At 42.1% G+C, this 19,807-nt stretch overlaps 1 protein-coding gene across 1 annotated transcript in view; it reads right to left on the reverse strand.

Annotated features, from left to right (window-relative positions):
- The window catches only part of PLCL1 (phospholipase C like 1 (inactive)), a 214,511-nt gene that overhangs the window by 37,507 nt on the left and 157,197 nt on the right, over nt 1-19,807 (reverse strand). The window contains exons 2-3 of the mRNA XM_064451939.1: nt 5,198-7,669; nt 2,804-3,007 (exon numbers count right to left, since the gene is read on the reverse strand). Coding sequence (XP_064308009.1) covers nt 2,804-3,007; nt 5,198-7,669 — 2,676 coding nt within the window. The remainder of the gene's footprint in view (nt 1-2,803; nt 3,008-5,197; nt 7,670-19,807) is intronic.

A 19,807-nucleotide genomic window follows, 5' to 3' on the forward strand; every position in this document is an offset into this window, starting at 1 on the left:
GCCCAGGAAAAAACAAACTGCACAAACCAGTCTTTGTCTATCAGCCTGCTGACAAAGGCTGAGCAGGAGAGAACAGACAGTTAATTGTTTTCCAAATCATTGTGACAGGTCTCCGAGCATTTGCACCTGACTGTCAGTGCTGTCTACACCCCATTAAATACACTGGCAGAGTTTATACTTTCCTTGGGGGGGTGGGGTACGTTCAGCTGGTAACTGCAGGTAGGAGGAAAAAATTCAACTTTAGGGCTGTTTTTATCAGAGATTATTTTCAAAGCAGGTTTTTTAAAGAACATAAAATATGTGGTGTTTTCTAAGGTGGCAAGAAAGGGTTTGCCCAGCACTCACAAAACCTGCAACTGCAAGTGAGGCAGACCTACGATCACAGCTTCCCACCGTGAGATTTAGGGCCAAACTTTTTTCCATTCGACCATAAAAGGAATTAAGAAGTACAGCCCATTCATACAAAAGTGAGGCCAAGATCAACAGCTTTTATTTTATGCATTTAAAATTGCTCTCAGGCCCTATTCACTCAAAGATTGCTTTAAGGTGAAGACACGTTTCTGGGGAATTAAAAGCATGCAGCAAGCACTTATGGATCCAGTGCCTTGAAGCCATATTTATCAACAACTTAAAAGGCTGAACTGTAATGTATCTTGAATATAAATAAAAAGCTAAAATATTTCATATTGCTTCCCACCAACAACTCATGCCCTCATTTGCACCAAACCCGCCCCCCCCCCCCAATAAACCCCAGAACAAAACAAAAAAAAACCCACAAACTTATTATTAAAAAGAAATACACCCTGGATTATACCAAGGCACTACAAAAACCATAGCTAGGAAGAACCCTTTCTAAATATTAAAAGTGCAAACTCCTCCCCACACTGTAGTTTCAAATATCAAGATTGATAGAGACAGTTCCTTTTTTTAAACACAGAAAAGGCTAAATAAATTTCAATATTCTGCTGCTGGCATTGCCTCAAAAGGCAAATATCCAAAATGTAGCAAAAACATTTATTAAATCTGGCTTTTGGTTTTTCAGAAGCAAATAGTTTTAGCAAAGAAAGAGGCAGTCCCAGCCAGACCAAGTGGGTAAAAGTAATTTAAAGTAACATCTTCTCATTAACCAGAATTACATCTCAAATCAACCCTTACATAGGAATGGAAGAATTCCCTTCTCTTTCTCAGCCATCTGATCTTAAACTCCTTGCACTGTCTCTTGACATTCAAGGTACATCTTCCTTCATCAGAGACAAATGTGAGAGCAAATATTATTTAAAACAGTTTTACAAGTGTTTTTGTCTGCAGCCGAAAGATGCCTTTCACCTACTGAAATTGAAAAACTGTTTCCAAAGCACAAGGAGGCCTTGAGAAGTCCCATGTGTACTCTTCAGTATATAATTACAAAGATAAGAGGTGACATATTCATTTCATTCATTAAGCAGGCCTCCAAAGACAGAAAAATGTTGTTTACATGGTATTTGCTCTTTCAGACAAACATCACAGCATGTAACAAATCTATCCAAAAAAAGTCCAGTCTAAAATATGGCAATCAACTGGATTCACAAATCCTCGTTCTGGTATTGTTACAGCTGGTATTTTATTACCACAACTTAATCACCTTCAAGTAGGATTATTTCAGAGTATTTTTAGTATTTCTTTTTTAATCAACATCAGTGTCTCACTCTTCCCCTCAAGCTGATTTTCTCCTGAGAAGTATGTTAGAAGAACAAAAAATGAGACAGAAAGGAGGCGAACATTTGGCACACTGAATGACTGGTCAAAGTTGCCATCACGCTTCGCAACACTTCAGGGTCTCTGGAAGCAATTCAATATCCCCAAAGTAATTCACCTTTTTATTCCTTAGGAACATAAGCTGCAGAATTAACTGCTGTGCACTGAACGTGCTTCATGATTTAGTTTGGTTGCCACAGTGAAATATTTAAGTCAGGGTTTGCAGAACTATGTGGCTTGCTATCAGTTGCTGCAGACCATCTAGTGCAGATAGGAAGCGACGGGGCAGTCTGATAGCCTGAGAGGCACAAAGTGACAGCAACTTCTGCTGCTGGAAGTCACACACAGCTGTTGCTCAGTTGCCCATAGCAGTGACATATGTCATACAAGGCTGAGCAGCAGCATTCACGTGGAATGACTTCAGCTCATCTCCCTACGTTTCTGTAAGTATTCCTGTACCATATTGCCTTCTCCTTCATCATTGAAAAAAAAAATGGGCATTTCAACACTTACCTTCCAATCTTGCAATGCCCTTCCCAAGAGCCACACTGACTTGGTTTGGCAGGGAGACAGGCACTACTTAACAGTGCTGCTGAAAGGCGTCAGGAAGGGGATGGTTCAGCTTTGCTTGGGAACTCCCACGCTGCAGCTCCCTGACTAATGGCCTTGCCCTCCACTGCAGGGAGGCAGGCTAAGGGTAGCGTGCAGATCTTGCCACTTCTCAAGGATAATGCCAGTACAGGTTGAATTGCTGCTATTTTTGTAAACAAAGTCTCTCCTCAAGTGCTAATCTGTGCTAGCCACAACCTTGTTAAAAAAAAAAAACACAACCCCCCCCCCCCCCCAAAAAACCCACCCTCCCAACCAAACAACCAACAAAACAAAAAAAAACCCCAACCACCAAACAATAAAAAGCCCAGGCTGGCGATTTTGGTGATTAACGGACAATTTTGTATAGATGAAGTCATTTGAAGAGCCTCAAACGTTTGGGTACATGAAAGCCAGCAAGCCTTGCCTGCGATGTTCACAAAGGTGAAGAAAGGCAGAGGTAGCAGTGGTAAGCACCTACCAGGTCATACGCTGCCAGGACCTTTTTCTGCACGTCAGGCATGGTCCCCAGAGGCTCTAGGTAAGGAAACGCGTCCTTCATGCAGAGGGTAACAGACGGCGCATTGTCGCTGCTCACAAGCCGTGAGGACAGGGTCAGGATGCACTGCTTCAAGCTTGCAATGGGCGGCAACCCGCACAGCTCCTTGACAGACACCATGGCATTCTGGTGGAAGGAAAGAAACACTTGAGCACATTTTGCTGCTTGCCACTTAGTCCTCCCAGCGTGCCAGTACCTCCACGGTGCCAGCCTGCCGATGTGGGGAAGGGCTACCCCACTGCCCACCGTTCCTGGACCCCCCATAGACCCTGGGGTGCTGGCGAACACAGGAATTCCTGGCCAGCCCCATTTGGATCCCCAAGCCTACTGATAGCTCCAGCTTTCCCCCAGGCCCAGGTATCCCAGCTGCCAGCTCTACAGCTATTTTGCTTTGCAAATCCAGCCCCAACAGGGACAAACTCTGGTCCCCAGCATATTAAACCATCAGCCTAAAATGTTATTCCTTTTCCCAACTGTTCAGACTCCAATTGCTTTTGATGCTGTAATCGCCTCATTCTCCCATCATTATCATCTTCTAGCAAGAACAAGTTTGACAGACCTTGTATTTCCCATGGGAAAGGCAAGCAGGAAAAAAACACTTTGTTTTCAGCCTTGGATTACCACATCATAAAGACACAAAAACACTCTTTCCCCTTCATAGGTCACACATAAGAAAATCAATACTGGATATACAGGTCAAATCAAACTAACATGCCAGGATTTATTTATTAATCTAGTCAGTGGATGTAGAGCTGACGTGCCCTTATCGTTTAGCTTCTTAAGTCATACAATGAGTGACCAAGATGCACAAAATTTAAGTAAGAGAGTATTATAACAACCCAGACTTTGTAAATGTTCTCCCCCTGCATCTTGCTGAAAAAACAGCCATGAGAAAATGCCCAGCTAATTAATAGAGGCTCTTCTCATAAATCAAATATGTTAGCATGCAGCTAAAGCTAACGACTGTGTCTTTACAACGCATTCCCCAGAAAAAGATCTTGTACTGAAACTTCCCTTGGAAGGCACATTAATGCTGTTTCTGAGTCAGATTCAGAGTATTTTCTTTTATATAGTTCATATATAGTACCTGACCTAGACAGAAGGTGGAGTCAGCAGTTCAAACTAGTTACTTTCAAGGCCTGCAGGAAAGGAAAGGCTGGGAAGAGTTTCCCATTCTTAAAAATATGCTTAGACTATTCCTTTGGGAGTGATTTAAAACTTATGTCATTTTGTAAACTTTTCCAGCTGCCAACATTTAATTTGCTTTACACTCTGTCCAGAAAAGCAGGGTCAATGATGTGCTATGTGTTTTTTCTCCTGTTTTCACGAAAGAAAAATGAATTGTTTCTGTATCTTTACCAAGGAGATGGTTATGGCTGATTTCAGCTATTTATTAAAGAAATCTCATTGTTTAATGCTACTCAGTTTTGTTTCTAGGCAGCGCCTGGACCTCTGAACTGAGCTGCCCCTTAATCAACCCACAAAGCTGCCCCCGCTGCGGAGAAGAGCACCAGGCAGGCTGGTTCTTGTTTAACCTCGCTGCCTATCACCTCCTGCCAACCATGAAGGTCTAACCCGGGCAGCTGTGACGGTGTTGTGCACCTGGGCCCTGACAATCCTGGCCATAGCAGGCTCTTGCTGCTCTTGGAGCAGCATGGGCAGGCGGACACTGTGCCAGAAGGCTGCCTGAGCCAAGGCGGCACCTGTGTCTGCCAGCGCTCAGTCAGCCGAGACAACACAGATATTTAGCAGGGAGGAAACTGCAATCCAAGGGGCATTCAGTGCCTGTGCTGAACATCTGCAGCCCTTGGGCAAACGGTGGCAAAACAGAGTCAGGGAAACCTGCTGCTCTTTGCACAGTGGGTTTCTCTGGTGTAGACAAAACCTTAATGACACATCCACCGACTGTCTCACCCAGACAAAGAAAATTAAAAGCATAACCCTCACTCAGCAAAACAAAAGCTTGCTAACGTTTTCCAGGACCAGCAAGGAAATGAAGTTTTTGAGACCTGAGGCATGGGGACACAAATGTACCCTCAGCTCTGCTTTCTCAGAGAAAAACAACTAGTAAAGCATGTGCTTGGAGAGGGCATATTGATTTTTTTAAAACATTTCTGCCTAATCCCACATTTCCTTGTTAGTTAATACCTGTAACTATCAGCCTTCCAATGTCCAGTTAAAGCCTGACAACAGCTGTGGGTCTGAAATGTCATCAACTTTGACCAGCTTCAGCAAGTTTGCCCTACCAACAGCTCACACCAGGACCTTCACTTCCACATTCAGGACACACCAATGCACATGACAAAAGTGTTATACCTGCATATTTTCTCTCATATCAGTAGCCTCTCGTAGCGGATGCACTGCCAGCTTAAAGATGTCATCAATAGTTTTGAGACCGGTGTTCCTCAGCATGGTGTACTCCCTTGCTTTCTTTCCTATCCTCACCGAGAGGCTGCGCTTTTGGGCCTTCCCACCTCCACTTCGGTTGGTTATTGCAATGTGAACAAAAAGAGTAACGTGCTCCATGATATCACCAACAAAAGACCGTAGCGGTATGTGCCTGTATCCGGGCTGTAAGCACTCCAGTGGGATGGTGTACTGCCCTATGAACTCATCCCCAATGTAGTCATCATCCAAAACAACAAAACGGATCATGGCCAGCTCCGGTAGATTGATCTGGAACTCAAAGCTTTCATCAAAAATGGGGTTATCACTGTTTTGCTGAACAGTTTTAGTTCTTTGTTCAGTGCAGTCTGCAGGAATCCCATGTATTTCTATGCAGACATAGGGGTCTATGACATCCCCTTTTGCACATGCACCCTTGGGCTTTGGAAAGTTCTGACCACTGATTATTTTGACGTGTAGGACTTGGGGAGAAACGCCTGGAACAATACCCTTGGTATTTGCACTGAAGTAAGACACTTCTTCACGCATCACTGAAGGCCTGAGAACATACCCGCATCCCCCATTCTGTAGAAACCAGCCGGTATGTAGGTCCATCATGGGCCCTGGGGTCTGATAGTTCATTGCCACTATCTGGCAACCACAATTCCAAAAATCTTGAGGATTTAAGTTACTGGAGTCTATCCTCATAGCACTTGGGTACACCCTGGACAGAAACTTTTTGTTGTAGTTGACAAAATCTTCAGGGTATTCATTTGCAATCCGACTGGCTTCTGCCTCACTGAAGGAGCAAATTTCCCAGTAATTTTGAGCTTTCATGGATGTCTCAAAGTCTTTGTATTGGACAGATTTGCATAGGGACACCAAGTCCGACAATTCCCTGCAGAGCCATATCAGCTTTGGTTCCCTTGAGAAATCCTCTGACAGTCGCCTGGATATTTCAGCCTCTTCGTCTTCATCTGTGACTTCTCCTTCCAATATATCCTGGTCACAGGGCAGCTTCTTTCCCTTCACAATAATCTTCATTTTCAGTTTCTCGGGTGATGGGAGGTAGACTTCTGAGGATAAAGGTGCTTCTGTGTAGAGTTTGTTTCCAAAGATCCTTTTCATGTGTTGTACCACTACCTTCTGCTGTTGTACTGAGCAGTGGTTCCCCAAGCAGAGAATAAGGGGGTATTCTGAAGCAAAGAAGGCCAATTTGTTTATTACCTCAATAACATTTCGAAAGGCAAGTGGCGATGTCATGTTGTTACGGTTACAAATAATGGGTTCATTATCTGGGCCATCACAGACATCTAGTTCAATACTCCGACAACTCATCTTTAAAGCTCTGACATAACCATTGATATCAGCTGGTCCTCTGAGTTGGTCTTCTATTAGGTATGTATTGTGGGATGCATTGATGTAGTAATGTGACAAAGGCTGTGTCATGTCTTGGACAATTTTTTTGTGCTCTGGGTCAAAAATATCACATTCTGGGGACAACAAGTATTGAGTAAATCCATCAATTGCAAGAAAACCTTTCAACCGCCCTTCTTGAGAAAGCTCATACCTGCGTATAATATCTAGACACATTTCTTCTGTTATGTGAGTCACTCCTTGCTCAGCCTCTAAAAACAGCATGAGGTCATTAGCATCTAGATACTCTTTGTTTTTAGATATCTGCACAAGCAAGAAATAAACTTCAGGTCTTGTGCAAAGTTCGCTGAATGCTTCACAAAATTCCTCTTTTGTTACTCGTGTTGTCAGTTTCTCTTTGCTCTTCTGGATTTCCTTAAATTTTAATCTAATCTTTGATTCCTTTAAGGTGGGGTTAAGTTTCTTTATTAGCTCCACAGATGTATCTTCTAACATTATGCCATTACCATCAATGTCTGCTGCTTCGAATACAGTTTTTAGCCAGGCAAACCGTGGGGTATTATGGCTGCTTTCCATCAAATCCAAGGGTTGTTTGCTACGAGAAACCAAGTATCTTAATCCCGATACCCAAATATTGGCCACATCTGCTGAATTGGCAACCAAGTCAAGGGACTCATAGTTCTCACCGTGAATTACTGACAGCGCACAGTCCTCAGAAATCTGGTCTGCAAGTCCATTATTCCTGAACGTTTCTGTGTTCTTCCCTAGTCTGATTTCCTTTATAGCAGAAATATCAAGCTTGGCTTTCTCAAGGTCCTTCTTGGAAGGCTCCCAACGAAGAGCCTGCAGGTCAGGATCCAGAGTAAAAAAACGGTTATAAATCCGGGAATTTGGACGAACTTTCTTCAGTTCACACCCAGCCTGCATAAAGCTGATACAGTCACTGGCACTGCTTATTTTCTTCTCTGATGGCATGCTGCTGAAGGACACTGTTTTCTTTCTTCCACATTTTTGGTTTGAAGGATCCTGTGAAATAATTACATAAAAAAAAAAAAGAATAGGTTTTCTTTGGCTATTCCACAAGTGCATAAATAATAGAGAAGATATGTTTATGTAAAGATAATTCATGATGTTCTCAACCTCAAAATGCAACATATTATCCCTTCCCACAATTCATTTCCCTACTGAGCTATAAAATATACTGAGCTATACAGCAACTTGATTGATTGCAGCATTGGAGATACCAAGTTTTCATGAGTGACATTTGCAGCTATTAAACCGCCTTCCAGATCTCAGCAACTTGCTACATCTGTGAGGAGGTGGTACCCAGTTGTGTCATATACCTATTCAAAACAGGTATGTATGGGAAGAGGGGTTTCTTGGGAAGCTCCAGCACTTGGTTAAGGTCTGCATAACCAGAAGTGGGATGGATCTCACCAGGATTTAAGCGATATCATGAATAAAGGAGGAACTTTAGGATAAATGGTATGAGAAAAGAGTCTCAGCCTATGTGGGAGGAGAAGGGGAAGAAGCCTCCAAAGCAATGCTGGGAGGAGAGCCTGGGACAGGTCAGCATGCCTGTGGGGCACATGTGACAGCTTGGTGCTCAGCAGATGAGCATCCTACCTCAATTCTGCCTCTTTTCTGCAACCTTGGACACCTCAAGCAGAACTAAAACAAAACCAAACAACAGTCACGGGTCAGAGCCCTGAGAGACACATTCAGGAGAGTCTGGGCTTTCTTATTTGTATGTTCTAGTGTTCTTTACCAAAGGACGTTCTCACCAGGCGGAAAAGCCCATCTCTGCTGCATGCACAACAACATGGCTTTCATGGCCTCCCTCATGGGAGACCCATACCCCTTTGCTCAGCCCTAACCTACTTCACACTCTCTTGTCTCCCCATCTGCTTTGAAAAGTAGCTATTCTGGTCATTTCTGTGTACCAGGACCACAAAATGCTGTGGGGAAATGGACAACCAGGCAAGAAACCCAAAGCCTTTTTCTTTAGGGTATATGTTCCAAATTGTCTTGAGAAAACACTTAACCAGACATGTGTGACTGTCTTCTCAGTATCAACTACCTACTTGCTGCTGGATTTAAACCCAGCTGCCTGCAAAGCTTTCTGTAATTTTAGTACAGCAACTCAATTTCAATATTTTCCCACATAGTATCATTTCAAAACATTTCACAACAATTACAAATTGCAAATCATTCTTTTCCCCTGTATGATTTACATCTACTCCATTGGTATACAAACTATCCAACAGCTACCAAAAACATTTTTAAAACATTATTCAAAGCTGTAATTAATAGTGAAACACTTGTTAAAATTGCTTTCCCTCCCATTTCCCTAACCACCAGCAATACTTTCCCAGTTCTCTGCCTTCTGATGTTGAAGGGACTTGGCTGCCTGGATATTGAGAAGAGGGGTCCCAAGGTGAGTAGGTTTTGTTGCTGGGTGTAGGCACGCAGCCCTCCATCACGCTGCCCTCAGGCCCAGCCATGAGAGCTGCACCAGGGAGCAGCTTCCCAACAGCCCCAGGGGACCTGCTTTGAGACACCAAAACCCCGGACTCCCAAACCCTTTGCCTTCTGGACTCTCCTCCCCTACCCCAGGAGCTGGATCCCTGCAGCTCCCATTTATCTTCTGTGTCATTCACCCTCCTTCCAGTCATACCCCCCTGCAAATCCTAAATGTACCCCCTGCTCTAGCAGTGCACTCCATCCAGCCATAGCCATCTTTCTGCCGCTCTGCACTGTCCATGCACAAGCAGGACCCTGTGTAGCTCTCTCCCAGCCACAGAACATCGATCTTGGTGCTTGGAAGAACATCTCTACTCATTGTCTGCATGTTTGTATAGATACTTTCAGCAAATTAGTCAGTATAAATGTTTTAACAAAATTGCTATTGTCATTCACTCACTTCATTCAGTAACATTCAAAATATTTCCAAAACCCCAGCCCCTCAACGACTGGATTTAAAGGCATGGCATCTGCTGGGAACTAAATCAAAACCTCTACATTTCTTTTGCTAAAGATTTGTCATTAAACTGATACAGCGACTTCTACTGACAAGAAGAATTACTCTAGCCATTTATTGTAGTACTTATTATGAGAATTAGTCTTAAAAAAATAGGAAGAAAGTGAATGAAGTGAGTACCTTGGGTCAGATACTTTTTTAATTACAGTTTTCTGCTAAAATATTCTCTTCCTGCATTAGCATACTGCGTTGCAATACACAGGTACGGCCATGAAAATCTTCAAGCAATAGATGCTAATGAATACAAATGAATGCAGCTGACTACCCTGCGGGTTCTAGAAGAGCCTTTTCTTTCTTATTTCTTTAGGTTTACAGGAGCAGTATTTAGATTTAAGATTGATGATTACTTAAGCTTATTTTTCTCATATAGGAAGAGGTATTAATGGCCTTTGAATCTGCAGTGATTCATTCCTTGATGGAGAGTGGTTCCTTAGGGCCAGACCTGGAAAACTCATCAGAGCAGCATAACTGATTTAGCTACAGGTCTGCCATTTAGTCTTTGCTAGAGAGGCAGGAATTGTTAGGTGGCTAATATTTTTCTGCAGAAAAATAAAAGTAGTTTATTTTTATTTCCAAGATACCTGTGCTTTTCAATGAAAATAAGCCACAGAATTAATCAGCTATTTTTGGGCGTATTAAGGTGGGAAAACAACCAATTGACCTTGTGGAGAATCAGCAAAAGTTGCTTTTTAACATTCAGTCTTAGCCTCTCAGAGATTTGGAAGGAAATAGATTATCCCCTGTGTCTTCTTTCCACCCTTTTACTTTTGATGGTTACTTCTGGTTTTGTACTTGGTGGTACATAAGGAACATCAGAATTGTACAACAGCAGTTGTTCATCTCTGAGTAGGACTTCCCCGTACCTTTTAATCCATTGAAGAGAATTCTAGTCTAATCCATCGATTAATTGCCTAAAATTACAGGTTTTGAGTGTTGTTGACATTGATAGGATTATTTTAACTGATACAACCATCTCCCATACAAACCCTGCAAAACTGCAATTGCTAACTGAGCTTATTACTGCATCAGCTATTCCCCTCTTGGTCTCTACAGAATAGGAACATACTCAGTCTTTCAAAGTGAGAGCTGCTAATTTAGATTTAATGAGACAGTTTCCATTCATAATTAGCAAGAAGTTATTTATTTTAGTGTTGCAAAAACTCAAAATGTGCTTCTGTAAGCTCAAATGCTGTCTTCTCAGCCTGACAAGCCATGCACTTGCTTTTGTTCTGCCATGTTCACACTGACTGAACAAGCACCTCCAGATCCTGACACTGGGGTTTAGCCAGGCCACACACTTCCAGGTCTAAGGGATCACCCTGGGCAGCAGAGAAGTGTTTTCTTCAAGAGTGTCCTTCCACTGAGCTCCACTCACGTCAGAGCCTGGAGATGATGATTTAAATAGATTTTGCCTCCCCACTGATCTTACGCAGAGCTTAGTTCAACTGAGCCTACAGAGTTAGGTTCCTAATTTTAATTTAGCTATTGTCTTTCTTTAAGTCTCTACCTTAATCCAATTTCTACACGTTGCTCTTTTAAGACAAGACACCCAGCTAAGAGTACTTCTGTGCTGTGGTGTCTCTAGGGGCTAAATTCCTCTTCCATTTTACCTTTCACTGGAGACTACGAACAGGAACAAGTACAGCCACCTGGAAAACTAAAAGCTGCCAACACCTTATGTGAAAAAATAGCAAAACTGCTCTCTAGTGCTATCTGCCAAAAACCTTAATGCTGCAAATCATCAAAAAAACCTCTCTGTGGTACTTACCCACACAAGAGTACTTGCCCACCCTTCATTAACCAAAGTACAATGAGATGTACCCCTGAATCTTGGAGGTGAAAGCCTATTCTTCTGATGCTAAGTCCATCAAAAATTATCTTACCACACAGTAACTGGCCTAGGACTGCTCTTTATCCTCAGTCAGTTGAACTGATGACACTGAATGTATTGTGGCAGTGAAAGAGGGAAAGGAGGATGTTTGCCGAAAAAGAAACCTACATCAGTGTGAAAACAAGCAAATAACTTGTAGATTTTTCCACCCTAAGACCCTCTCTACCAGAGATAATATAGCTCTATATAAAACACTGTTACTGAAAACAAACACGACCAGTTTGTATGCAATGTAGACGTACAAAAAGAAAAACTACCTATATGGGAAACCTTGTGCTTTCCAAGGCACAACATTTCTTTCAAAGTGATTCAAACTGATTTCCTTCAGTTCTTTGGACACCCCCTATAAAGGTGACCTAACTAGCTGACTCCACCTCCTGCTTCTGAGCCTGCATAATATCCATTATGCAAAAATACCTCAAGACCTCAACCGCAGGACCACTTCAACATGTGCTTAGCTTTCAGCATACACACAGCTGTGCTCTGAAATCAGTTAACACCAAGGACACATAAGTGAGTGCTGGCCCAACTGCATCCTAACATCACGAACAACTGTTTTCTAAAGGTTTCTAAAGTCAGGATTCAGAGCTTCAGTCTAAGCACACTCCCAAAATAGGCGAAGCTCTCCTGTTGAACGCATCATCGTCAGAGGGACTGGATGTGTAAACAGTGGGATCACTAAGCCATCAGCAGTTGTGGGAAAACTCCACCCCATTCACCCTGACCTTTGACCACTCAATCTTCTGCTGTTTAAACCAAAGAGCTAACAGAAATAAATACGTGGGATTGAAAAAATATTAATAAACATGCTCTCCCACCTCATCATACCCCCTTTGTCAAAACTATAGGACGTAAATTGTTGAGCTGAAGTTAAGAAACAGGGCAGTAATAAGAGCTGTATAGCAACATGGAAGTCAAGCTCATGAATTATAATTTGTCTGAAATTAAGTTACCTGGAGGGCCTCTAAAGCATTGACAGCCTTCCAGGAGTTTGGTAAGGAGGATGAGAAGGGCAAAAAGTATCGCTTATGTGAAGACACCAAAAGCCCTTAAAGAGCTGCTGGGCTTCTATGAAAGGATGTGAAATTTAGTAATGATGCTAAGAGCTAAACTCGTTAAGTGCAGTTAAGAGCCATTTCCCCATAAACCAATTCACATTTTCACCAGTGAGTATCACCGTTGCTCAAAGAGAAGCTCTATTTTGATCTTTGCCATTTCCCATGAACGTAGCACTAAAAAAAAATCAATAACAGACAGCTTAGTCTGTCCTCACAAATAGATTGTGATAAATGGTACATCCTAAAAGCTGTCTGCTCCCAAAACTCCAGATGATCCACTTAATTGGCCAAATGATTACCTGATTATTTTTTTTTCCAGGAGAAACTAATTAGCTCTACTGTGTGGGGGTTTTTTAAAAGCAAAAGAGTGCTATAGTGTAAGGATAATAATTTTTATCTTTTGGGATGCTTCTAGATATTTTAGTTATATACAGAGAGAATCCCAGTCCCCAAAAATCTTGAAGCTTTACAGTACTTGATGTGGGAAAAAAGTACCTTTAAACATTAAACAAGGAAGTTGGTGAGTCACTAGTGGCACTCAAAGCACCATGTAGCAGGTTGACAAATGACAGTGTATTTTTTCTATAATGAAGTAAGTCAGGGCAGGGAAGCTTTATATAAACTATCTGAGAGAACACAGAAAGTCAATGCTGGGGACAGAGCTGCAACCAGATCTCGTTCGTTTGTGAGATTTAGTCCATCTGAGCAGAGACGGGATTCAAAGCTTCAGCCCACGCTATCGGTACATCATTACTACAGGTAGCAATGATCACTGGAAACTGGTATTCATTACTAGGACACAAAGATTTCTTCTGTGAATCTCAGCCACATTCAGGCCACCCTCAGAGAGCATCCCAGGATTGCCCATTTTGCAGATTTTAATCGGTTCTCCACACAGCCTCTGCTATCACAACAAATTAATGAGCTGAACTCCCTCTAATCCTTCCTGGCAAGGCCTGTAGGATATAAGTATCAGATATCCACCGTGACAACCCACAGGAAAACAAAGAAAAGGTTATCTACTCAAAATTCATCCAGGCTGACAACTCGTAGCACAAAGCAGCTACTTTTGCACAGGTGCTGAACAACCAACCAACCTCATCACTGGCACAGGCAGCCACAGGGATGCTGCCAGTCACACTTGGGCTAACCACACAGTGCAACAGATTGCAAGACCAGATGTTAATGCTGTGGGATCGGCCTTGGTAGCCTCTTCAAGGCAAAACTCCTGCTAATTCAGGGATTTGAGCACATGTGGCATAAAGACTGGATCCAAAGTTTAACACATGCACTCTTAAAAGCTGAGATACACATGTAATGGAATAAATAGAAAATTTAAGGCAGACTAAAAATACAACATTGACAGATAGATACATGAGAAATAGCCTTAGAACGCAGTGTCCAACAATTTTCCAACTACCAAAATAGTCACGCTGGCACGTCTGCAAATCTAGCTAGTTGCCACTAACTAGCAGTTTAACCTGAGCTCAAGCTCCACGCAGAAGCCTAAGCGCTATCATCATTCATGAGAAAGCAATAACTAGGGATCTCAGACACAGGGGAAAGTGGCATGGGGAACAGTAATATCAGCATTTACAGTGGGCTTTTCTCAACTCCCCAGGATTATCCAGACATTGGGTATGGTAGTGGACTCTCACCAAGATCTATAATAATGACTTTACAGTCAGTTTCTCACAAAAGGGGAGGAAATGTCACCCTGCAAAATGGGCACCCTGAGGGCAGGAAAACAGGGTGAAGACAACAGCTTAACTATTCTGGGATGCTAAATAGTCCCTGCTGGAGAAGTTCAACAGACTCAAGATTGTAACGGCTTGTCTGCTTTCCTCTTCCCCTCCATTACTAAAAATGCGTTTCAAATACTGGGCTGTAGGCTGCAGAGATAGAGAAGAACGTCTGGAGGAGATCTTTGAGAAAAACATCTGAACCAAAATGATTTGCTGTTCAAGGAATGCTTTGTTGTGTTTGCTCCCCCCCCCTTTTTTTTTTAGTTACTAGCATTGCCAAGTTTATTCAATTTTACCATGAAGAAAATTTACATTTGCTGTTTAAATGACAAATGAGAGGAAAAGAAAAAAGCAGCAGGACATAAAGACTCCATCTGGAAACACTTTTTGGAAATGAAATCCACGCAATGCAAGAGGGGTTTATTTTCTGGCATAGTATGACACTGAAGTTACTAATTCAACTTGTTTTTATAATTGGGGCCATGAAGCCAAAGTCAAGAAGCTTCGAAGAGCTTGAAGATGAGATGAACAACTTTTCAGTGCCTGTAATGAGGCTACCACATCACAGCTCCTGCCACCACTGTTCCTGACATTTTTCTCTTTACAGTCCGTTATCCAACTGGTTTCCACAAAGACATCCCTTAAATGAAGGTGCAAGTACCTATCCCTTTACGTATTAAGCAACAATCTACAACGCCTCTCTATAACGCTATGGAAGACCCCACCTGATGCAGAAGATTTTTTATGTTTCCTCTTTGTTCTCTCTGTGGAACAAAACCTTCACTTATGACACCCCAAGTCCCAGATCTACTTCCAGCTGGGAGGACACTTTTAGTTTGGAAGCAACTGACACAGACGACCATTGGACATAACGTCCCCAACCATTGCCACTCCCAACTGCTCTGTTATTTCCAAGTATTTGGGTTGCTTGCAGGCTGTAACTCTTATGAGTCTCCAAGGGCACCTTGGACATGGATTGAATTTATCCCCATGCTCTAAGGGAATATAAACCTGAGAATGACAGAAAGACACTATCTGTCTTCAAGCAGAAGCAGTAACAGCAAGCCCTGGGAAAATGAGATCTTGGCTGCAGTGTTCCCAGGAGAGCTCGATCATACACACCCTTGTTCTTTTACAGATCCTGCTTTGAATGCATCTGGGGCAAAAATTTAAAAGAGTGCCTACTTAAAGCGGCTAACCCTACAGCAATCACAGACCTGCCTTACAGAGCTCCTCCCTCCACTCACATAGACCACAGCTCCCATCGGCCCCCATCTGCAGATAAGCAAGCCATACAGAGCAGTCTGTACCAGATCAGTGCTGTTTCCAACCCTGGAATAGAAGTAACCAAACCAGGGGTCCTCATCAAGCACCCATTTTCAGTATTTGAGCTGATCACCACTCTTACTAGGTGGCACAGCAAAAGAGAGTCTCTCAGATTGGCAGGTGCCAAGTTACTTAGATATAATAGATCAAACCTGTGCCTTAAATCCAGTCTGGAGACAAGCCAGCACCAAGAGCAACTGGTGGAGTTCAGACAACATGAACTTCCCCCATTTATACCTACTTAAAATTTCTGGATTGATTTCAGGTTTAGAAAGGTGACTGCAGCGATGTGGACTTGCACTGACCACAGCCCGGGTCATGGTGGGAAGAGCTACACCTGAAGAAAATGGCCAGATGCTCCACCGAAGGGACAGATGGGAAGCCATGCTCCTGGCCACGTCATTTAACAAGGCACACTGGAGAGGAAGCCCTGCTCTGAGGTACATTTGTAAAACTGAGTAAAAGGATGTTCCCTAAAGCTTAATGAAACTTACTCTGGTGACAGATTTGTGGGGCTGCATTGCAAGGAATGTGAATCCCATTCACTAGTGTACCAAGGTAACCTAAACGAACAGCTGGGTTATTCTTCCTGCAGGCAAAATAAACAGTGTCTCTTGAAATATGCAGCCCTTGCATTTAAAAAAATACACATCCACTCTTCATACAGACATGGAGCAAAGCATTGCAAGTGTAACTGGTCTGAAACTGCATCAGAAACAATGAAGATCCAAGATCAAGAGCCAGGAAACACCAAAGATCCAACGTCTCAGCATCTTCCCAACAGCTCTGAGCACCGTGACCAGGAGGACTCTAAAATATTGCTAGCAAACACTGTGCAGGCTCACTGAGAGTTACAACATTACCCTGACATAAGGGCTGCCATGGCCCCAGGGAACAGGAAAATGAGCACTGCAACATCTGTACATCTCAGCACAGCATTAATGTTCATCTCTTTTGCTAGTCAGAGATATGACAGCTCTGCAGCAAGTGCAGAGGACACTGCCACAAAACACAGACTGGAGCAACTTCCCACTGTCCGTAGTTGAAACATGATTTAGAAGCTGCTCCTGCATTAGCACAGGGATGGGAGCAGTCACACCTACACCAGAGATACCTGACCCAGCTTCAGGGTCCTCACCCACGGTCCTCCTAGCAGGGAAGCTACAGCTTGGTGTGCATGCTGCCATGGCCACCCTCCTCATAGCGCCCAAGTCCCTGTGCAATTACACAGGCTGCACTCCTTGTGCAGAATAAACTGTGGCCGTAACCCCAGTGATCCACAGGACTCAGAGTGCTAACATTCAAAGCAGAAAGAACCTATAGGGCTTGAAGCCTTTGAAACTATAGAAGATGGGCTTGTTATTTCCACACATCATCCCGCGATGCAAAAACCCAAATGTGAATACAACACCCTATGTGCGCACATTCCCCTGGGCTTTTACCTGCAAAGATTTTATTTCTGCATCTCTTTGAAACAACATATGTTTTAAGTACTTTGAAGAAATTAGTTCTTCAGACACAGACATTAAATCAGAGCAAGACCTTCTCTGAACCCCTTGTTTGGGGCGGGGGAACCACCACCACCAAAAAACCCAACCAAACAACAAACAACCAAAATTAAGCACTTTAACTGAGAGGGAATTGCAAGAATGTGACCTAGCTGAACCCAAAAGACTTTTTTTTTCTTTTTAATTTTAAAGAGACCTCCATTGCATCTGTGGGAAGTCTTCCTTAAAACCTGACAGAAGAGGATGATCTGTAGGTAAATCATCTGAACTTTCTTCAGTCAACCCATGGAAAACACTATCTAAGCCAGGCAAGCCAGAAAGAAGATTCTGTTGGTTAAAATGGCTCTTAAACAGGAAAGAAAAACAGCTACAAGCAAGAAATGCATTACAAACTGAAAGTAACAGAAGTTGTTGGTGTGTGTTATAAAGTAAAATGAGGAAGATTAGGAAGTTAGTAAAGGAAGAAAACAAAGGAGGAAACAACCACCAGAGGAACTGATACAAGCAGGAGAAGGGTTGGGTGGCAGGTGGCAATTACAGCAGAGAAAGGTCCAGAGAGTTCATCTGAAAATACTAGGAAGAGGCTGAATCCCACCAGCAGGCCATCACTGAGTGGGAACACTAGTGCTGTTAATAGAACAAAAAAGCATTTATCCACTAAATGACAGCAAGAGAATTCCAGTAGTAACTCAGGAGGAAAAGCCAAATGAGTTTAAAAAGACCTGGCTAAGGAAAAACTTGCCCCCCAGTACTCCCCTTCATTACACTTCTGAATGCTGGATTTGCAGCATATCTGTGAGTGGGTATTTTTCATTGTCAGAATAATGGAAGAGCTGAAAAAAAGATTTGATTAAGAAAGAATAAAAAGACAATTAGCATTAAGTATTTCCAACATTATGGAAAACAGAGCTTGTCAGACTAACCTGATATCTCTTTTATGAGATTAAAAGTTTGGTTGATACACGTAATAAAGTCATTGTAATACACTTAGACTCTGTAATATATTATGGTTTCTGCAACGCATTTGACTTGGTACTGAATGACATTTTGATTAAGAAGATATAGCAATAAAAATAAACTCAGAAGACGTTAAATGGATCAAACATGAAATAAGGGATGTGTCTCAAATGCAACAGTAAATGTGAAACACTCATCATGTAGATACGCTTCAAACAGAATCCTGCAGGGACCAGTTCTTAGCCCGATGCTATTTAGCATTTTTAGAGTGACCTAGAAGAAAGCATAAAATCAATGTACATGGGAGTCTGGAGAAGATCCGAAGTCAAGATTTGAACAGTGATGAATAACAAAGAACATGGTTCAGTGATCAAAATTCAAAAGACTGCTTGACAAGCACTGCACAAAAAAAACATGTTCCAATAAGGACCAAAAAGTGAGGTCATAAATCTAAGAACACAAGGGGCAGGTCTTGTTTACAGGACTGTGATCCAGGAAAGAATATTTTTTGAGAAAAAAAAATTTCTCAATTTTGTCATCACAGATGATCAGCACAGAATATAACAAAAAGACTGCAATGGCATACTTGGCTGTATAAACAGAGTATCTGCTAGAGATAGAGCAGGTCTGATACCTTTCTATTTGTCTGTCATGTGATACCCTCAGTTTAGAAGTTACCTTGAAAACTCACAAAAGCTACAAGAATCCGGAATATTTTGGAAAACGCATTCAAGTAAGAGATTCCATATTCATTTAGTTCATTAGACATATTGTCTGGTCACGAGCAATTGCAGAAGCCAAAATTAATATAAGGATGCTTCTTATGCACTAAAATAAAGGCGTATCTGTGCACTTCTCTACAGAATGCAATGATTCCAACTCGGTCATTAAATTAAATAGTGAATCAGTGTATTTTAAGAAGTCCTTCAAATTAAGTTTCCTTATTGACCCTGTAGAAACTCCAAGTGTGGACTGTCATTGTCACTGATTATAGATCATTATAGATGATTACATAAAGATGAGTACTATCTTTATGCTTTTAATACCTAGAAGTTGACGCATTCAAATGAAAAACTAAGACTTAAAAAAAACCCCACAAACCCAAAACCTAACAAAAAACCCACCCCCAAACCCACAGTGAGGATAGCTGATGAAGGTCACAGCTCCCAAGGACAGCAGGAGTGTCTCCGTCACTAAAGAGACATTCATCAGCACCAGACTCCTTCCAAAATGACATCACATGAGATCAAACATGATTTCACTTAAGTCCAGATTTCAGTGATATCTTCTGGGCTGGTTATTTAGGTATTAGCCTAAAAATTCAATCCCATATTTTTCCAGACAAAACCGTTGATTGTGACTATGCCGTCTGGTATCATAGCACTGGAGATTATGAGGCACTAGGGGCCCAAAATAGGATGACCAATTTAATTTCATTCTGAATCTTACAACAGTCCTCCAGGAATAAAGTGCGTAATCCAATAAACCACCCAAATCTCCACAGTCTAATCACATTACTTTAAGCCCTTTTTAATCAACTTTATTTCTTCATTAATCACATTTATGCTGATTCAGATCAACCCCAATCCTTAAATTTAGCCATGAAGTTACAAAAATAAATAGAATAAGGTAATCAAAC

The sequence above is a fragment of the Phalacrocorax carbo genome, chromosome 5 (assembly GCF_963921805.1).
Source record: "Phalacrocorax carbo chromosome 5, bPhaCar2.1, whole genome shotgun sequence".
NCBI classification, from domain to species: Eukaryota; Metazoa; Chordata; class Aves; order Suliformes; family Phalacrocoracidae; genus Phalacrocorax; species Phalacrocorax carbo.